This window comes from Diceros bicornis, chromosome 26 (assembly GCF_020826845.1).
Source record: "Diceros bicornis minor isolate mBicDic1 chromosome 26, mDicBic1.mat.cur, whole genome shotgun sequence".
NCBI lineage: Eukaryota > Metazoa > Chordata > Mammalia > Perissodactyla > Rhinocerotidae > Diceros > Diceros bicornis.
The window spans coordinates 17,781,630-17,798,642 of record NC_080765.1 but is presented as its reverse complement, the minus strand read 5'-3'; the positions used below and the strand labels follow the sequence as shown (position 1 = coordinate 17,798,642).

General features: G+C 42.9%; 1 protein-coding gene across 7 annotated transcripts in view; it reads right to left on the bottom strand.

Annotated features, from left to right (window-relative positions):
* The window catches only part of AUTS2 (activator of transcription and developmental regulator AUTS2), a 1,110,481-nt gene that overhangs the window by 13,396 nt on the left and 1,080,072 nt on the right, over window positions 1-17,013 (bottom strand). For 2 of the 7 annotated variants that reach the window (XM_058569469.1, XM_058569474.1), the window contains 8 exons: window positions 15,325-15,796; window positions 13,703-13,956; window positions 12,330-12,571; window positions 10,600-10,644; window positions 7,477-7,572; window positions 4,736-4,807; window positions 3,443-3,472; window positions 1,635-1,706 (listed from right to left, as the gene is read on the bottom strand). In XM_058569469.1, the coding sequence (XP_058425452.1) occupies window positions 1,635-1,706; window positions 3,443-3,472; window positions 4,736-4,807; window positions 7,477-7,572; window positions 10,600-10,644; window positions 12,330-12,571; window positions 13,703-13,956; window positions 15,325-15,796 (1,283 nt within the window). The remainder of the gene's footprint in view (window positions 1-1,634; window positions 1,707-3,442; window positions 3,473-4,735; window positions 4,808-7,476; window positions 7,573-10,599; window positions 10,645-12,329; window positions 12,572-13,702; window positions 13,957-15,324; window positions 15,797-17,013) is intronic. The other 5 variants (XM_058569470.1, XM_058569471.1, XM_058569472.1 and 2 more) reach the window with 5 other exon arrangements.

Here is a 17,013-nt window from a genome sequence, read left to right as displayed (position 1 = left end):
TTAGTCACTGGGGACACTGTTTCAAGGAAAAGAAGTTGCTAAAGTGGCACCTACAACATCCTTCAATGCTTTTAACCCAAAGGAGTTACAAGGAGGACGTGTCTTACCTACCGTTCCACTAACCACATTATCCAGAACAAAAAGTGAATTGAACTAAGCATCAAAATCTAGTTAGCTTTTCAAAGCACACACATTTTCTAACTAAGCTAAACCATAAGGTTTCTAATTAAACCTCGCCTAACAACAAAGTAAAAGTGAGCAAAACTCACTGATGGGATGTTATGAGAAAAATCAGGTATTTGGCACCAAAGTAAAATATCTTAGTGACCTCATTTACTGAGGTTGGCTCTTTAACTTCTAACTAGGTTGGTTTTTAAAATATCATTTAACCATTTTTAAAAAAACATTTCTGTGATGACTAGCTCTCCCTCCTTTTTTATCAGCTTCTTTTATTATTCTCACAATGGCTCCCAAATGTAGTTAGTACAAAAAGCTTGTTCATGAAAAAATGGATTAACTGAAGCTTATTGGAATTACTCGATTGGTTGTTTTCTCCCATTTTTCTAGGCAGAGTCACAGCCTATAAAATCTGGATTTGTTAGTTACTTTGTTCCCTGAGCCAACCAAGGAGGCCATATTTGGTCACCTACAGAAGTTCTTGCTCTCTTCGCTGTTGTGTAATAAAGACCTGGTACGGCATGGAATGTATTCATCTGTATGATGAAAATACAGACAACAAAGAAAAATCACCTGCAGACAGGGAAGGTAACCAGCCAGATGGTAGTTGTAACAAGTACCGACTCTATCCTAACCTCTGGCACCGGTCATCGAGAACTAACGAGGGTGTGGAATGGTAAGTGCAAACCAAACACTACTTCTAGAAATTTTTTTTTTTTTGGTGAGGAAGATTAGCCCTGAGCTAACATCCAGTGCCAATCCTCCTCTTTTTACTGAGGGAGACTGGCCCGGGGCTAACATCCGTGCCCATCTTCCTCTACATTATGTGGGACGCCACCACAGCATGGCTTGACAATCGGTGCATCACTGCGTGCCTGGGATCCGAACCTGTGAACCCTGGGCCGCCAAAGTGGAGCATGCGCACTTAAGTGCTACACCACCGGGCCAGCCCCGAGAAGAGTAATTTTTAATAATATGGATTGCTAATGGAAGTTTAGTAACATCATATAGGGCATAAATTAGTCTAACATTTTTCCAAAGCCACAAACTGAGAAGAATGTATAAATTCTTATAGAAAAGAAAACTTTCATGTATAGCTTTTCCCAGATACTAAATATTTTCCATACTAATACTTGGTCTCTAATTAGATTCCCCAAACCTTTATTTTACAGTTTACTCTATATTTAAGCTCTTTGGATCAATAAGATGACAAAATCATTTAAAAAAAAAAAAAGGGAAAGAAAAAACATCAAGGATTATCATTTGCTTCTGTTTTGTCATCATGCTAGTAGTCTCCCTAATTAATAGTAAGATTTTCGAATAGCTTTTCCAACAGAGACTTGAGCCTTCCTGCCTGTGGGTCTTTAGAATCTGTTTAAATACTTCCTTAATGGGGAGGTCATACCCCCACAGGCCCCCCCATCCCCATCCCCCAAGACAAGGAAGGCAAGACTGACCTTGACTTTCTGTTGGTGGTGGTAGATCTGCCAGGCAATGTGAACATGCATAGCACACCACTTCCCTGGTTTCTGGAACAAGAGCGAGCACCATGGTCAGAAAGAAGACCTTTCAGAGAAAACCACCTTCAGTTTCCCCAAAGCTCTCAGGAGATTTTGACTGCAGAGGCTTGTTTCACGAAACAAGAGCGCTTTGTACCCCCTGAGCGCCTTCTCTCAGCAGCCTCAGTGCCCAGGCCTGAGGGAGCCACAGTCAGCTCCACCTCTCCTCTCCCGGGAGCCTGAGCTGGCGGCTACGATTCAGAGAACGATACTTGACAAGGACCTCCCCGGTTACCAAGGATAAAATGGCAAAAGCCCCAACCTCATTTTGTGTCTCTTCTCTCTTTCTTTTCTGGTGCCAGCTGGCAGACCTAGTAGACTGGGAAGCCCTACTTAACAAGCGGCCATGCTATAATGCAAATTGGCTGTTCAGAAGGGCTAATTAGTGAATGTCTGTGAATGAGCTCAAAACAAGAGGGTACAGAACCTGTGTAACCTCCCCCAACACTGCTTGTTTTTAACCCCTGAAGTGGAACAAAGAAATTCACCACATTTTTATGGAAGCCCAGTCCCACAAGTGCTTCACTAAGAGTCAACTACCTATTCATGTTGATGGGCTCTGTTCATTTCTAAGTAAAAAAAGAGAAGAAACAAAGAAGAGAACTCATTCCTTCCTACTTCTCTAGGCCTCTGCAGATATCAAGTCCCTCCTCCACCCTCTGGGAATATATCAATCCATGTCCCCCAAATTATTTCATGTCTTGCTTTATTAGCAGTGGAGTAACTGTGAGTGTAGTCTTACCACCTGGAGGGCAGGGACCACCTCTTTCCACTTCATTTGTACTCCTGCTATGGAATCTACTCATAAGCTCCGAATGTGTGCTCAATAACTACAGGATGGATGAGAAGAAACACTGCCCCACTCCTACAGTGGCAAAGGACAGACACTTCTGGTTTCTCTATTAAAGAGTTGTTTCTGAAATATATACTTAAATCCAAGTCTGGGGTCAGTTTTCTTGTAATGAAATTACAGGTCATCTGAAATCACCTAAGTGATGACACAATCCTCCTTTTTTTCCCTTTGGAGAAATTGAATTACCTGATTATGCACTCCAGAAATGGCTTAAGTACAGCAGGAAATCTACTATCCATCCATCTTCCATCCAACCATCCATCACCCCCCCTTCTCCCGCCACCAAGTAAGTCAGCATTTATTCAGAGGTCATCTGCTGGCCACTCTCCAGACCTCTCAAGATGTTAACAAACCAATGCTTATAGTAGCCCTTTTCTGCACCAGAGAAACAGGTCGAACAGCTGTGACAAGTCAACATCACTTAGTGTAGAATAAGGCAGCCACCAGCCAAAACAAATGGACCCACATATATATTTATACATTTATGTAAATATATATATCTCTCTGCAAGAGAGCCAGTAGAACTCAGTGAAATCCTAAATCTAGCCTATAGCTTAAGTCTTTCCCCTTAAGTTCCCACTAGTCAAACCTTTTACCAGAACTGCCAACAAAGAGAATCTTACTCCGGTGAATTTTATCTGTTAGCTTTACCTCAAGGGCCTGCCTTCCTCCAACACTCAAAGCAAAACAATTTAGGCCATCTGTAATCAGACTACCTGAAAAACCCAACCACTGTCATTCCACCATTTTATTCCAACGTTTCTATCGCTTGTTTCCTTGTAATGGATTTTATTTTTAACCCACAGGGAGTCAAACAGAGGTTGCAAAACAGTTCTAGAAGAAGCTTTCTTACCCTTAACATAGGTCTGAAAGGATCTGTCAACTGTGAAGAGAAAATGACAACTTGGTTACATGCCTGTCACTCAAACAATTGCACTAATTAACAAATTTGTAGTGCTTCATTAGGAGGGGAAATTAAAATGTTAGAATTTTACTTTTAAATGAAGTTCTTTTAGAGAATAATTAACCCATTTTCACACTATCAAAAGTACCAAGTGTCCCCTCCCCCACTTCATAAGCCTTGGTACATCTACACTGACAAGCTCCCTGAACAAGTTTAATCAATAGCAATTTGCCCTCTGGCAACATGATTTGCTCACATTATACATCTGAGGAGTCTCACTCTCTTGAGCAGCCCTTCCAAACCACATTGAACGGGTCCGAGGGAGAATGGCCTTCAGACCTAGATGGGTACGGCTGGACACTAATGGGTATCTGGGAACAGCTGTCTTCTCCAGACATACAGTAGAACTAGGCTATCTTTATCAACACCCTTAATTCGATGACTGTACATTACTTAGAGGTATTAGACATTTCAAATAAGTTCACTAAACATCATAAAAGTACTTACATAGTTGAGTCCTTTCAAATTTCTACCTAACTCTGGTCATCAATTTCTGACTGCCCTTACCCAGGGAAAAAGACAATATTGTAAAAGGTAACCCTTTTTTCACATTTACTATGAAGACGAATGTAAATAACAACCAATGAGACAAGATTTTATCTACTGTAGAACTTTAAATTCTTTTCAAGGGTTGGTAGAGGTATACATTATGAATAAATAACATAACCAGAGCATAACGGATATTTTATTTAGCTCTAGAGCACAAGAGGATCCTTACCACATTGAAAGTACAGGGCCAGAAGAGCTGTGTGGTACAGTGACTTCCGGACCCCAGGCAGGCGGGGATGTGTCCTGACTTCCAGGAAGAAAAGCGCTTAGTGCTTTTCCATTCAAAACATTTTACAGCTATTTCTTTTGTGTAAGAGAAATTTAAGGAGATGCAGACAGAGAAGATTGGTTGAGTAAAAACTACACAAGCTAATAGTGTCCAGTTCCTGGGCTTAGACCATCAGCCATTCCTCTTTTCTCTCATCGGCAAGTGTCATATGGCTGCGACAGAGCAGGAGAGATTTTGTTTTCTAAAAGTAACTGGCATTTTCTTCCACAAAATAGAAGGAATAGCTAAAATAGCAGCTCGCTCAGATGAGCTAAGGAAGGTGCAAGCACTGGGTTAGCTGTCCTGTGCAAACACACACGCCCTGCCCTGGTGCTACCTGAGACCAAGCCTGACTTTGTACGTACCCTCGGGTCCTTTTGGAGTAGAGTGTGTGGGACTGTCCCAGGTCGAGCGGCAACATCGATAGGGTTGGATGTCTACAAATTAATTAGACCACAGCTTAGGAAGCATATAACGTGTGACACAAAAGCAAGATCTTTCTTTCAATCTAAATTACAGAAGTCAAACAGCGCTTTTTTGCCTGTTCCTTTCTGGAATACAAGAGTTAACAGGTTCATTTCTCTCAGTGATCACACACGCTCTTGAGGAGGATCCGCTCCCTATGTTCTCCAGGGACCCTGACAAGGGATGACCTCTCTAGCAATGGCATTTAAAAACAGAGGTGGACTGCCCCACACGTCACTGCAATAAAAAGCAAAGGACCAGGGCCGGCTCCGTGGCTTGGCGGTTAAGTGCGCGCGCTCTGATGCTGGCGACCCGGGTTCGGATACCGGGCACGCCCCAAGGCACCACTTCTCCGTCCAACCCGAGGCCGAGTCCCACGTACAGCAACTAGAAGGATGTGAACCTATGACGTACAACTATCTACTGGGGCTTTGGGGGGAAAAAAATGAATAAATAAAATCTTTAAAAAAAAAAAAAAAAGCAAAGGACCAGAGAAGAGAAGCAATACAAGCAAACGCTGTCCTGAAATCCATCTTCTTCCGAGTTACTGACAGCTCTGTCGTCGTATTTTTTTGCTTTATCACCAAACATTCCAAGAAATGCTTAAGTGAACATCATCATAATTTGCTCTATCAGGTGCTTCTCATCAGAATAACCAAGAGTGTCTTATAGATATTAAGCTAACTCTCTACATTTTAACTGGCAGACAATAACAAGAAATTACACTCAGTAATTACTCATTAGCAGTGGTGGAAACGGGACAAGAGAACCTAATTTAGGGACCACACAGATCTACTATTAAATGATTTCTAAAGTAATTCTGCTTTATCTTTCCTATTCCCACCACGATTCTTAAATATCATTAATAACAATAACCTTATCGGCAGGCTTTTGTCCTTTGAATGAACAACAACAACAACAACAACAACAACAACAAAAAGCCTACTTCATGCACAGGCAGTCACAACTTTCTAGTAGGTAAAAGATTTAGAAAAATTTTCACCAGGTATTTTATTTAAGAAATCACAACTTCTATGAATCCCCTCACACCAGGAAGTTAATTCGTGTGGAAAAAGAGCTCAAGTTTAGGCACAAAGCTTTCCTCCAAGGAGAAGGAAAAAAAAAGGGAATGAAAGAAAGAAAAGCAATCAGCTGCTGTACAACTAACAATTAAGCTGGAGTTGTTAACAGCCTGATTTGCATACATATGAAGAACTTCACTAATGAACTGCAATCTACATATTCAATCAGTACGATGGCCTGGAAAGGCCTATTTCAACACCAGGAGAGACACTTTCTTGCCCAGATGTAGTTTTCTGTGTGATTGGATAATTGTGAGTGAGGGAAACAGTCTAATTTATTAAATGACCTACCAGTCTGTTTGGGGATTCACTAGAGATTTGTTGCAACCTAGAGGGGACAGACCAGGGTCTGAGGAGTAGCGAAGAGCAGGTTGGGGGGAAGGAGTTTAAAAATCATTATCATTTTATCCCAAGACAGGAGGTGGTAACCATGGCCATCGTAAAAGCCCCGTGTATATATCAACTGGCATATAGACTGCAATTCCATGCAGGCAAATGTGATTTCTAAGGTGTAGCCATTCCACCCCTAACGCTTTTTAACTTCTTTTCCTATTTCTACTTTTAAGGTAACATGCCTTTGGAAATGCAATATGTGCTCATCCTGGGAGACTCTGCCCCAAAATTGGTGTTTTATATTAGAAATGAGATGGAAAAAAAAGAAAACCAAAATCACACACAGCAAAATTTCCTACTTTAAAATCTGAGAATGGTCACTAACATGAGAAGTACATTCATTTTTTTTTTTTAAGAATGTAAAATAGGGGCTGTCATAGATTTAAAGTCACAAAAAGGTAGAGTGTTCCAAGAATTACTCCTCAACATTGACCTGCAGAGATAACTGTAGCCCAAGCTGAGTAGCATATCACTGACTAGGTAGGAAAGCATTTAGTTATTAAAGGGTAAAAGGTTACTTTCACACTAGGACACTAGTCTTGACGGTGGCAAGTGTGACCATGGCTGAGGGGTGGGAGGACTGAGAGAGGGCAGAGAGGGACATAGGAGCACAAAGACAGGCAGGCGCTGCCTCCATTGGCAGGCAGACCCTCTTTGCAGACAGACAGGGCTGAGGAGCAAAATGAGGCATAGTGAGCAGAAGCATCTCCCCTTCACACAATTAAAAGGATACAATTTTAGTTTGGAAGCTTTTTCCCTTCTTCTGTTAAAATCACTAAAGGCTTAGCTTTGCATCTTCACTAATAATATATATCTCAAGGACAACTTGGTGCACATGTATCTGACATTTCACAGAATTCCTGACCAGAAGCTTATGTCCACAATATTGGTGGAAAAATACATATATACATTTCACATATTTTAAAGAGCACAGGAAATCCTAGCTCACCTGAGATTACATGGGTAGGACAGATTGAAAATTAAGTTTTGGCTGAGGTTTAAACTAGATGGACTAGGAAAAAATACTCTCACTCTAATCCCAGTGGGCACTGTAGATCTGAAAAATCAGTCACTGGCAGGCGAGAGGATGCAAAACCCACCCGCATGCCTAGCCTGAGGCTCCACTTATAAATATGCCTGTGTGTTTTCACTGTATGGTTTCTTACCTTCGGCTGAAATGCTCCTTGTAGTGAACCAAAAGGGCCAGTGGGTGGAATCATAGGGGGAATGCCCGATACTGCAGGAGGGTAGGAATGGAAGAGCTGTGGCCAAAGATGGAGAGGGAAAAAGGATTTTAGTAGGAGGCAAATAAATGATAGATTCAATTCCCTTCCCACAGAAAGACATCAACATTAGCAAGCCAAGTAATCTCAGTTTGATGCTATTAGTCAAGAAGCCATGATGAAATGATCACACAGATGTGCCATGAATGCTTAACTTAAAAAGTTAAAAGTAGTTCAGAATCAATCAGCCAAAAAATGATGTCCCAGATGAGAACATCATTAGACAGGGAGCTTTTCTAATTATTAATTGTTAAATCGGATAGAAGTCCTAAATGGTTGGAGATTTTAATGCATATCAAAAAACAGGAGGGGTGCTGAGCCAAATAAGATGCCCATAAAATTACAAGTTAATTGGAAAAAGAAAAAAACAAAAAGAAAAAAAGAAAGGAAGAAAAGAAGCAAGTCTTTATGAGCTCCAGGATTTTATACCATTAAAACTCAATTAGTACTTTTAGATTTTTAATAGTTTGAGGAAATGCGAAAATATTCACAGTCCTTGCTTCATTAGGTTGTTCTAGAAGTGGCAGTTCCAGAGGGCAATTTAATTGTCTCATCTAAAATGATGACAAATATTTGACAAAGGGTCAAATGACTCGGTGTATACTTTCAACAGAGCTACCCGGTTCCAGTAAGATGGACAAGCTTGCAGAAGGCCACTCAAGCCAAGCCCTTGACATGGAAGTCTGAGCACTCAGTGAAGAGAGAAGAATGATTCTGAATTAAGAATACGAATGTGCTTGAATTAACAGTTTACAGAGGACACAATGGAGGAAAGAAATGTATAGCAATACTGAAGACAGTGCAGACATCTTTTCCTCCTTCTAAAAATTTAGTGTTTCTGAGATTCTATTGCTCTGGTTCCACTGACTTTAAGCAAACCACCATACACATATTTAACTAACACCCCACCCCTATGGTTGCATATGTCAAAAATACAACAATAATTCAAGCTCTTTCTAATAATGCATTTACGTTAGCTATTTCTAGGTAATGACAAATTCACATTTCACAATCCTGTCTGTTGTCAGAGCACGTACTTTTTCTGTGGGTCTTCATTTCATTTTATTCCCTTCAATGCTGCAGCAAAGTTTTTCAGACTAATTGATATTGAACTAAATCCACTTAAACAGTGATTGCAAGCCAAGTGCCCTCATTTAAAAATACTTTTAAGTCTAAAATTGTGGTTTAGACACTTGAGTGCATTGCATCTTAATTCCTCTTATAACGTCCTAATCCCCAAAGCAGGGGAGACTAGGTACTTCGTATATTATCTGCTATAACTAATAATACGAAGTAACTCTCCCACAGTTCACTGTATAAAGCAGAGTAATTAAATACATGCCACCCTAAAACACACTCAAATTTCTATTTCTCTGCCTCCAGGTGGGTATTTTTCCTTTAATGTTTTCAATAAAATATTGGATATTCTCACCATTTTCCTTCTGCTTTAGTCCATTACTGACCCTCTTAAAATATAGCTGACTATTCCCCCTTGACTAAAATTGTGAAGTACCCAGGTAACAAAATATAAACCTTCCCAAAATTCAGGCCTCCAGGCTTACTCTCCATCTGAAATCTAGGACTCTCAGCAGAATGTGCATAGAAAAAGGCAGTGTATTTGGTCCTAGGAAGTAAATCTGAGTCACCTGTTGAGCATGCTAAACTCTCCCTAAGAATGATTTTGTTAGCTGGTCCCTAATTTAAATCAGCAAGTATAGAAAAAGGGCAGAAATCTGATGATTATTAAGGATGGCACCATTCATGGGGCAGACCCAAAGAGGAAACCCACAGGTCTCCTGTATTTTGCATGTCCATTTAAAAAAATCTTTTGTGTCACAGCCCTGAGCAGAACAATGCTGGAACAGTGTGGGAGCCCAGGCACTCAAATACACTTTCCTCATTCCTTTCTGAAGAGGCCTTCCTCATGTTATTTCTGAAAGTCTCTAGTCAGTAATTCTTAATTGATTTCTAATATTTTCTAGTCTTGACTTCTCAGCTATACCCAGGACTAATACAGTGTCTAATGATCTGGTTCAAAGTATGAATGAATTCACAGGCTTTGCCGATCTCTCAAGTAGCACTTCTACTCAAATAATAAGTTAACACTATCCAAAAACCAAAGCTAGGCGAGTTGAGTACGGTGCATTAACATAGTTACAAGCAATTATTAATCTTCCTTCTTTCTGGTCTCATTTAAAAAATATAAATAAACCATTGAGCAAAGAAACTTGCAAAATTTCAGGTAAAAATGATGCAGTAGTCACTCCATAATCAAAATATCATGATAAGATGTTCAAGGTCTTTGTATAAAAAGAAGCCCTTGTGTTACATATACATCTAACGTAGGTTGGTACCAATTTAAGTTCCAGAACGTACTTTGAAAATTGCATAAAACAAGTATTTTTTTAAAATAAAGAAGAATGAATTTAAAGAGAAAAAAAATTATACATTTTGATTTTAAGACCTTCTTTTATTTAAATGACGTTTGTATTTTCAGTTGTAATAAGCTCAGAAGACCAATACTGGCCATGTGGAAAAGTGGTCTACATTTAGTCTAGAGGAAATAAAAATCTGCTTTTTGAAGAGTTTTGAGTCAAAAAGATAAGATTTCTATTTGGAGGAAATAATTCAAGTTGAATTGCAGGAATTCTGTGTTAACGACATTTCAATCAATGACTGAAATCCTATGATTTCAGAGTCTCCTGAAAGATTCTCCTATAAAGATTCCCCTGCAGACACCCCACTTTGCAGGACAGATGCCTGGCTTCCAGGGAGTTCACCTTTGCTTTAAAGTCTTAGGAGTGCGTATGATCTTTTGATTCAGAAGATGATACTGCATCTTTACCAAAAGCAAATGTCACAAAGCAAGCATCCAAAGTGACGAGGAGCATGTGAATTCTTGCAAAGATGATTAAGGAAGGCTGCTAGTCATTTACTGATCTGTGGCAAGAGTGCATAAATGGACAAGCAGTTACATGAAACGTGTAGCATGGTAACAAGACTCACACTGTGCCGGTAGAATGGGTCAACTTTTGTAGGGTATTTGTCAAACTGTAAAGGGATCAAAGCAAAAGCTAGTTACTTAGAGAATCTACATTTCTGTTCACTGCTTCAGTGGAGATAGCCCTAAACAAGCTTCTCTGTCACTGTGCTGTCACCAGACTCCATAACCTCATCGTCTACGAAAACATCCTGAGCTCCTGAGACACTCTTGACAAGAAACCCACAGAAATGGAAAAACACAGTGAAAACCTGTACAGTGCATTTAGGTCCCGGCCACACCATAGTGTCTTTCTTTCCAGGCTATATTTAGAGATTGGCACAAAACCAAACATCCAAACTAGAGAAAAGAGGCAATTATACAGATAAATCAGAGAGAAGTGAACATTTGGTCTGATTTATCCAGAGAATTCCTTCCACTGTCATCTTCACTTCGGGAGAAGAACTGTAGATTCAGTTGTCTTCTGAAATGTATTACACCCAAATACAAAGCAATTTGGGCCAGGTCTTAACACCTCTGTTTTGAGCAGAAAAGAGTTACCCTTGTTTCCTCTAAATAATGTCATCCTCCTGGCCCTGGAACTCCCCTTAATTACATTTAATTTATTTGTAGAATAGCTCACTCAGGCTGGCATAAACTCTTCCCCAAATAATAGGCCCTTAAAAACTTAACTGTTGAGAAGTATACTTCATCCAGAAAAAAGACACAGGATTTGTTATAAGAAAAATTTTTGGTCCCAAGGCCTCATCTCCAATATTCTGCTAAATAATATTTATAAAATAAACTTTAATATATAAATTTTTAAAAATTAAGTAGAATAAAATGGGGAAGGGGGAGGGAGCAGAGGATGCAAAGTTTGGTGAAGGGAATGCCTCTTAAAATCATGGAATTCAAATTTCTTCTCACAATGCCTAATATATTAATTGCCTTAAAATCCACGATTTCCTTAAATATTAAAAATTAATAATTAAAACACTCTAGTTCAGGGCTCTATCTCAGAATATTTAGCATGCTAATATCACGCTATTCATTACAGTTCTTAAATTAAAAAAAAAATCCTAACTAGTTCTCCCAGCAGGTGCTAGCCCCCAGCAAGACCAAGACCACGTCATCACCAGTGGTACCTCTCACCACAAGGCCAAATTCTGACCATGCAGGACGCGTCACTCCCTGACCACTTGCTGACAGCATAATACCAGACTGGGACACTGTCTTATGAAACACAAGAAATATAACGCCTCCAACAAAGTCAGTTAGGGAAGCCGTCTGAAAGAGCAGGGGGTACCCGATGTAGTCCCAGTCTCCTGACAGCTCTGTGCCCTCCTCGGCCCTCTTCTTGACTCCCAACATTCTGTGAGCACTTATTTGCTAGCACTTGGTGCAAAGCACTGACAGATACATTTGTATATCTGGTGGCAGCCCCCAAGATGCTCAAGACAACAAAATTACCCTTTAAAAAGTTAACTACTAACAGTAGAGGTGACCGTTTTGAGGGCATCTAGAATAAAACCCACCCACAGTGCTAGATATAACTGTCTAGAAAAAAGTTTCTACTTTAGGCCCCAGGTTAGTGCTGCCAGGAGCAGGGCCCATTCCCTTCTCTCCAGAAAGATGGACAAGGCCAAAGGAGCCCCTAAAATGGCTATCACTCCCCATCCAATCTCCTGAGCCCCAACTGTCCATCCCAACCCCACCGTGCTGCATAAAAAAAGAGTCGTGCTCTACTTATCCTCACATTTCTGCCTGGGGTACGCACCATGGGAGGTGCTGGCGTCGGCATGATGGCGGTGGGGGGGATGGCGTGGGGAAACGGCGTGAAGGTGTGCTGGTGCGTGTGCTGGTGTGTGTGCTGGTGCTGGTGCTGGTGCTGGTGGAACTCGGTCCGCAGGTAGGGCGGAGGGCCCAGGGAAGCCCCACGGTCAGCACTCTGAGAGGCCAAAAAACGTGTATTCAGTTCCTGTCGCAGGATGTCTTGCTCTGGAAAAGAAGAAAAGGGAGAGGATGACACCTCTTCTTTTAATAGTAATTTCCTTCAGAACAGGACATCCAAGCACCTTACTACAGAGGGACACAGGGCCGAGGGCACAAGAGATGGGGCTCTGAGGGGGAGAGAAGGGAACGGGCCCTTACATGGAAGGGGACAACCAAGGAGACAGAAGATATGAAGGCCCAGTCACAATCTAATTCTGTTCTCTGTCCAGCCTCTCGGCTTCTAGGGACAGGTGGTCTCTCAGTCTGGTGCGCTGACAAACTCCAGGCTGAATGGCCAGACGTCCATTTTCAGCTCTGTCACTGCCAGCTGAGTGACCCTGGGCATGGCAAATCACCCAACTGTGTCTCAGTTTCCTCATCTATCATATGGGGACAGTAATATTGCTTATGTTGTCGGTTTATTTTGAGGGTTAAAGGAATTAACATATTTAAGCGCTTAAGAACAGGGACTGGCATACTAATCGATATCAGCCGTTAACATGGCAGAGCTCTCATGCCCTCTTCAAGGGTAAATCTCTGCTTTACAGCTCTCTGTGTTAGTGGTATAACATGGCTACAATGGACCCAAAATTGGCACACTTGGCCTGATTAATACAGGTGAGGAGAAAAGGACCCAACAGCTAACACTATATCCGCCCTTAATATTCTGGGATATATTGCCATAAAAAGTGCATCTTTGCCTCCCAAGAAGGTAGAAGGTCCTATTCAACTAAAACAAACCCCTTAAACCAGGATGCAATTTAAGATCCTGGAATGAAACAGACTTGGGCCTGGAAGTTTTTGTCATCGAATGGGAGCCTAGGCAACAGGGCACACAAATCTGTGTTTTACCACTCTGTGGGTGAACTGAGTTGGAAATGCCTCATGACTTCAAACAAACCGGTTCTCTCTCGCAGTATCCGATTCACCCAGGTTGTGCTAGGCTGGTATGGGTGTTGGTACATAATTTTGCTGAACGTCAGCCCACAAAGGATTGGAGGAAGATTACAAAAATACATACAATAAAGCAGAAAATCGATTGCTAAAACCTAGCAATCAGGGACAAGAGACAGCAGGTAAGGCCACTAGCAAGGGAGGTGGGAGCATGGGGAAGCAAGGCCAGCTCCTCCATCCTACCTGAGTAAGTGCTCCCGGCCGGGTGTCCGGGGACCTGCAGACTCCCTGATGTCAGAGGTGGTGGAGGAGGCAAAGCAGTGGGAGGGGCAAACATATTGGGGTGATGTGAGTGTGCGGGAGGCTGGAGGGTGGGCGTGAAGCTGTGCAGGGGGCTGTGGTTGGGCAGTGAGAGGGGGAATGGGGAGGCCGAGGGGTGGTGGGAGATGTGAGGAGGGGCGGGTTGAGTCTTCGCTGGAGTGCTGCTTCTGCTACTGCTGTTGGAGTAACAACCCCCCCCAAAAAAAAAAAGAAACAAAGAAAGAAAAAGAGGTAAGCAATTTACTTTCTTAAAAAAATCCCATCTCCCTGCCCAAAAGCCATTCAATGCTTTTCCTCCGGCTCCTGCTCTCTACAGATCCTCCCCTGTGCACACAGGAGCATCTGCTGGAATCCCAGCTCCTCTGAACTTCCCGTCACTCCTGCAGACACGGCACAGCAGAAACTGCTGCTCCAGAGCCACCGCGCATCTCAGGGTCCAGGCAGCTAACTCTGCTGAAAACCCAGGGCCGCTCTCCCCTCTGCGGCCAGATTCTCCTCTCTGCCCCTAGAAAGTTCCATGCCTTCCCATCCTCCACTAGCCACATTTCCTATAAAGCAATAAAATTAACAAAAAGGAACGAGAACAACGATCCGCGTGCACCCTATCTGCCTACTACCTCTTCAGGGAAGAAGCACAGAGATGAAGCAGGAAGCTGGGGTTCCCATCACCTCTATGGTCTGGAGGCCACAGAAATGGCCTCGGGGCAGAAGACAAGCGAGCCTGGCCCGACTAAGGCACTTTCCTTCCTCGTCACAGAGAGGAAAAGCAAGGCCCTGAACCACCACAGTCACCAGGTTGTCACAAGGAAAACAGCAAAGACAAAGGGCCAGGAGGTAAGAGAGGTGTGGCCCTGCCCGGGCTCTGTCTCCCTTTCCTCTGCAGTTCTCCTTTGGGCTGCTTTTTAAAGTTCCCTTTGTAGTTTGTAAAGACAAGACAGAAGAGCGCCTGGATCTCGAGAAGGAACTTCTTTCCTTCTCTAAACCCAGCTTGTTTCTTCTCTACCTCTCTGACCCACCTTGGAGGCAGTAAATCACAATGAAAACACCTCAAACCAGAATACTCCTTGGTCCCAATCTTCTTGCCTCTGAAGTTGCAGGAAGATGCAGCTTCTTCAAAACGCCCTCCCTCAGAGGCAAAGAGCCTCCCTTCTAAGACTCTCTTAACATTCAGAGATCTCTGATGGACCTCAGGTTCCCAGTCCCTGCCTCTCCCCCCTGGTGGGGCACCTGGGCACGGCATCCTCAACTCCCTGTTCCTTAAGCATTCTTCTGCTTCTTGCCTTCACTCTCTCAGGAGTCTCTCTAGATATTTTAGTTCCTTACCATGTCCTCACTACACAACCGAACCCAACCTGTCCTCTCCCAAGAGACCCACGTCTCACCTGACAGCCCTTTCTCTGCCTTCTAGTCTCTGCTTCACGAACACCACAATGACAATGTTTTCAACAAGGAAACTCCAGTCCTTGGAATCCCTTACCCACTACTACCAGCCTGTCCCAAAGAAGATGACAATAGTCAGGCAAAAAAAGAACAGGTTGGCTCACCTTAAACTGTTGAGGCTTAAGCTACTGCTGTTGTAGGCTGACAATGGCTGGGAGAGGCTCTGAGACGAGGGGTGGGCCTGCACAGGCGGGAGACTCTGATGGAGCAGGTGGGTGGGGGACTGTGGCCTGGGTGGCCTCTGTACCTGAGGCTGCGGGGCAGGCTGAAGCTGGGCTTCTGGGGGCGCCTGTGACGGCTGTGTGCTTGGACGTGGGGGCTGAGGCGGGGCCTCTGTGCGTTGCACCAAGTCAGGGTCCGGAGAAGGAGCTCGAGGCTGGGGCTCCACCTGGGGCTGGGGGAATGACTGTGGGACCTGAGGGCAGGGGTCTTTAAGCACCACGGGCTCAAAGATCGGCTCTTTGCAACAGTCCTGGCTCTTCTCCTGGCTTCTCTCTAGACCGGATATCTTGGGGACAATCGGCCCTGCATCCTGGCTGTCATGTTCGGGTAGCGTGCCAACACCTAACTCCGGATCTGTATGGGGGAGAGCAAAGACAAAACCACAGGCAATGACACGTGAGTGTGAAATGAAATAAGGAGTGGAAAGCAAACTCCAAGGCCAGATCATACAGTCCAGTGACACACATGGCCCAGTACCACGTCCTGGCTCTTGTCCTGTCTTTACTTCACGCGGGCATGAGCACACTGTGAACGGGGCCAGTGGGAGACGGGAAAGATGGAGGAGTAACCTCTGCCCCTCAAGCAGCCACGCCCCTGGGTGGAGAAAGGCCAACGAGCCAGAGGAGGCTGCATTCCAGAAAGCAGCCCAGGCCACCGGAGTCTGAAAATGAACGTTTTCCTTAATCTTGACAAAGACTTTTATGGAGCAAAATTAAGAAACAATAGCCGACAAGTTGATTTTTCCCTTTTAAAACAAATACAGTTCTTGAATATACAAGAGAGAAGTGTTTTCAATAGCAAATGAAGGCAATGTTATTTAACCACACACAGATGTTTCTTCTTGGCCTTGTCTCCGCCCCACTTTCCATCTTGACTGATGAGACACACTTGACATTCGGGGAAATAATTTTTTGTTTGGCCAGTGCTAAACTTCCGGTCAAACATCAGGCCTCCCAAAGCTCACCAAGTGATCCCAGCCACATCTGAGATCAAAGGTGCAAACATCGATTTCAATCAAATTTACTGTCAACCACTCATGCTAGAGCTTTTAAAGCATCCCCCGGACCCCTGGAGGAGCCCTCACCCAAGTGAGGACACGGGGTGTGATGCCGCACGCTGAGACCAGGCCTGGATGTAAGATTTAAGTACAAGTCTACAATCACGAAAGAAATATAGAAAATAGATGCTCTTATGAATTTAAAAGATACACTTTCCTCCAAAGGTCAAAAGATCTATGCCACATATAGTGTAGTGGTTATTTGATTACCCCATTAAGTCAAATTCCACAAAATCCTCCAACAGAATAATGAAAGACAAATATGGCATTAAATACAAAGAAATTGCCCTATTTATAAGTAAGTGCTTTAGTATACATCTGGGGGAAAAATTAGCTTTCCCACATTTTTGTGCTAAAAAATCCATCCTTTTCTTGTTATTACATAGTTTGGAAATAGGAAAAGACTAGATTACAATATTCTCTGAAATGAGTGTGTGTTTCAGGCATTCCTAAATGAACCATTTTGGGCATGAATTTTCTCTTTCAATCTCACTCTGTGTGTGTATATGTACGG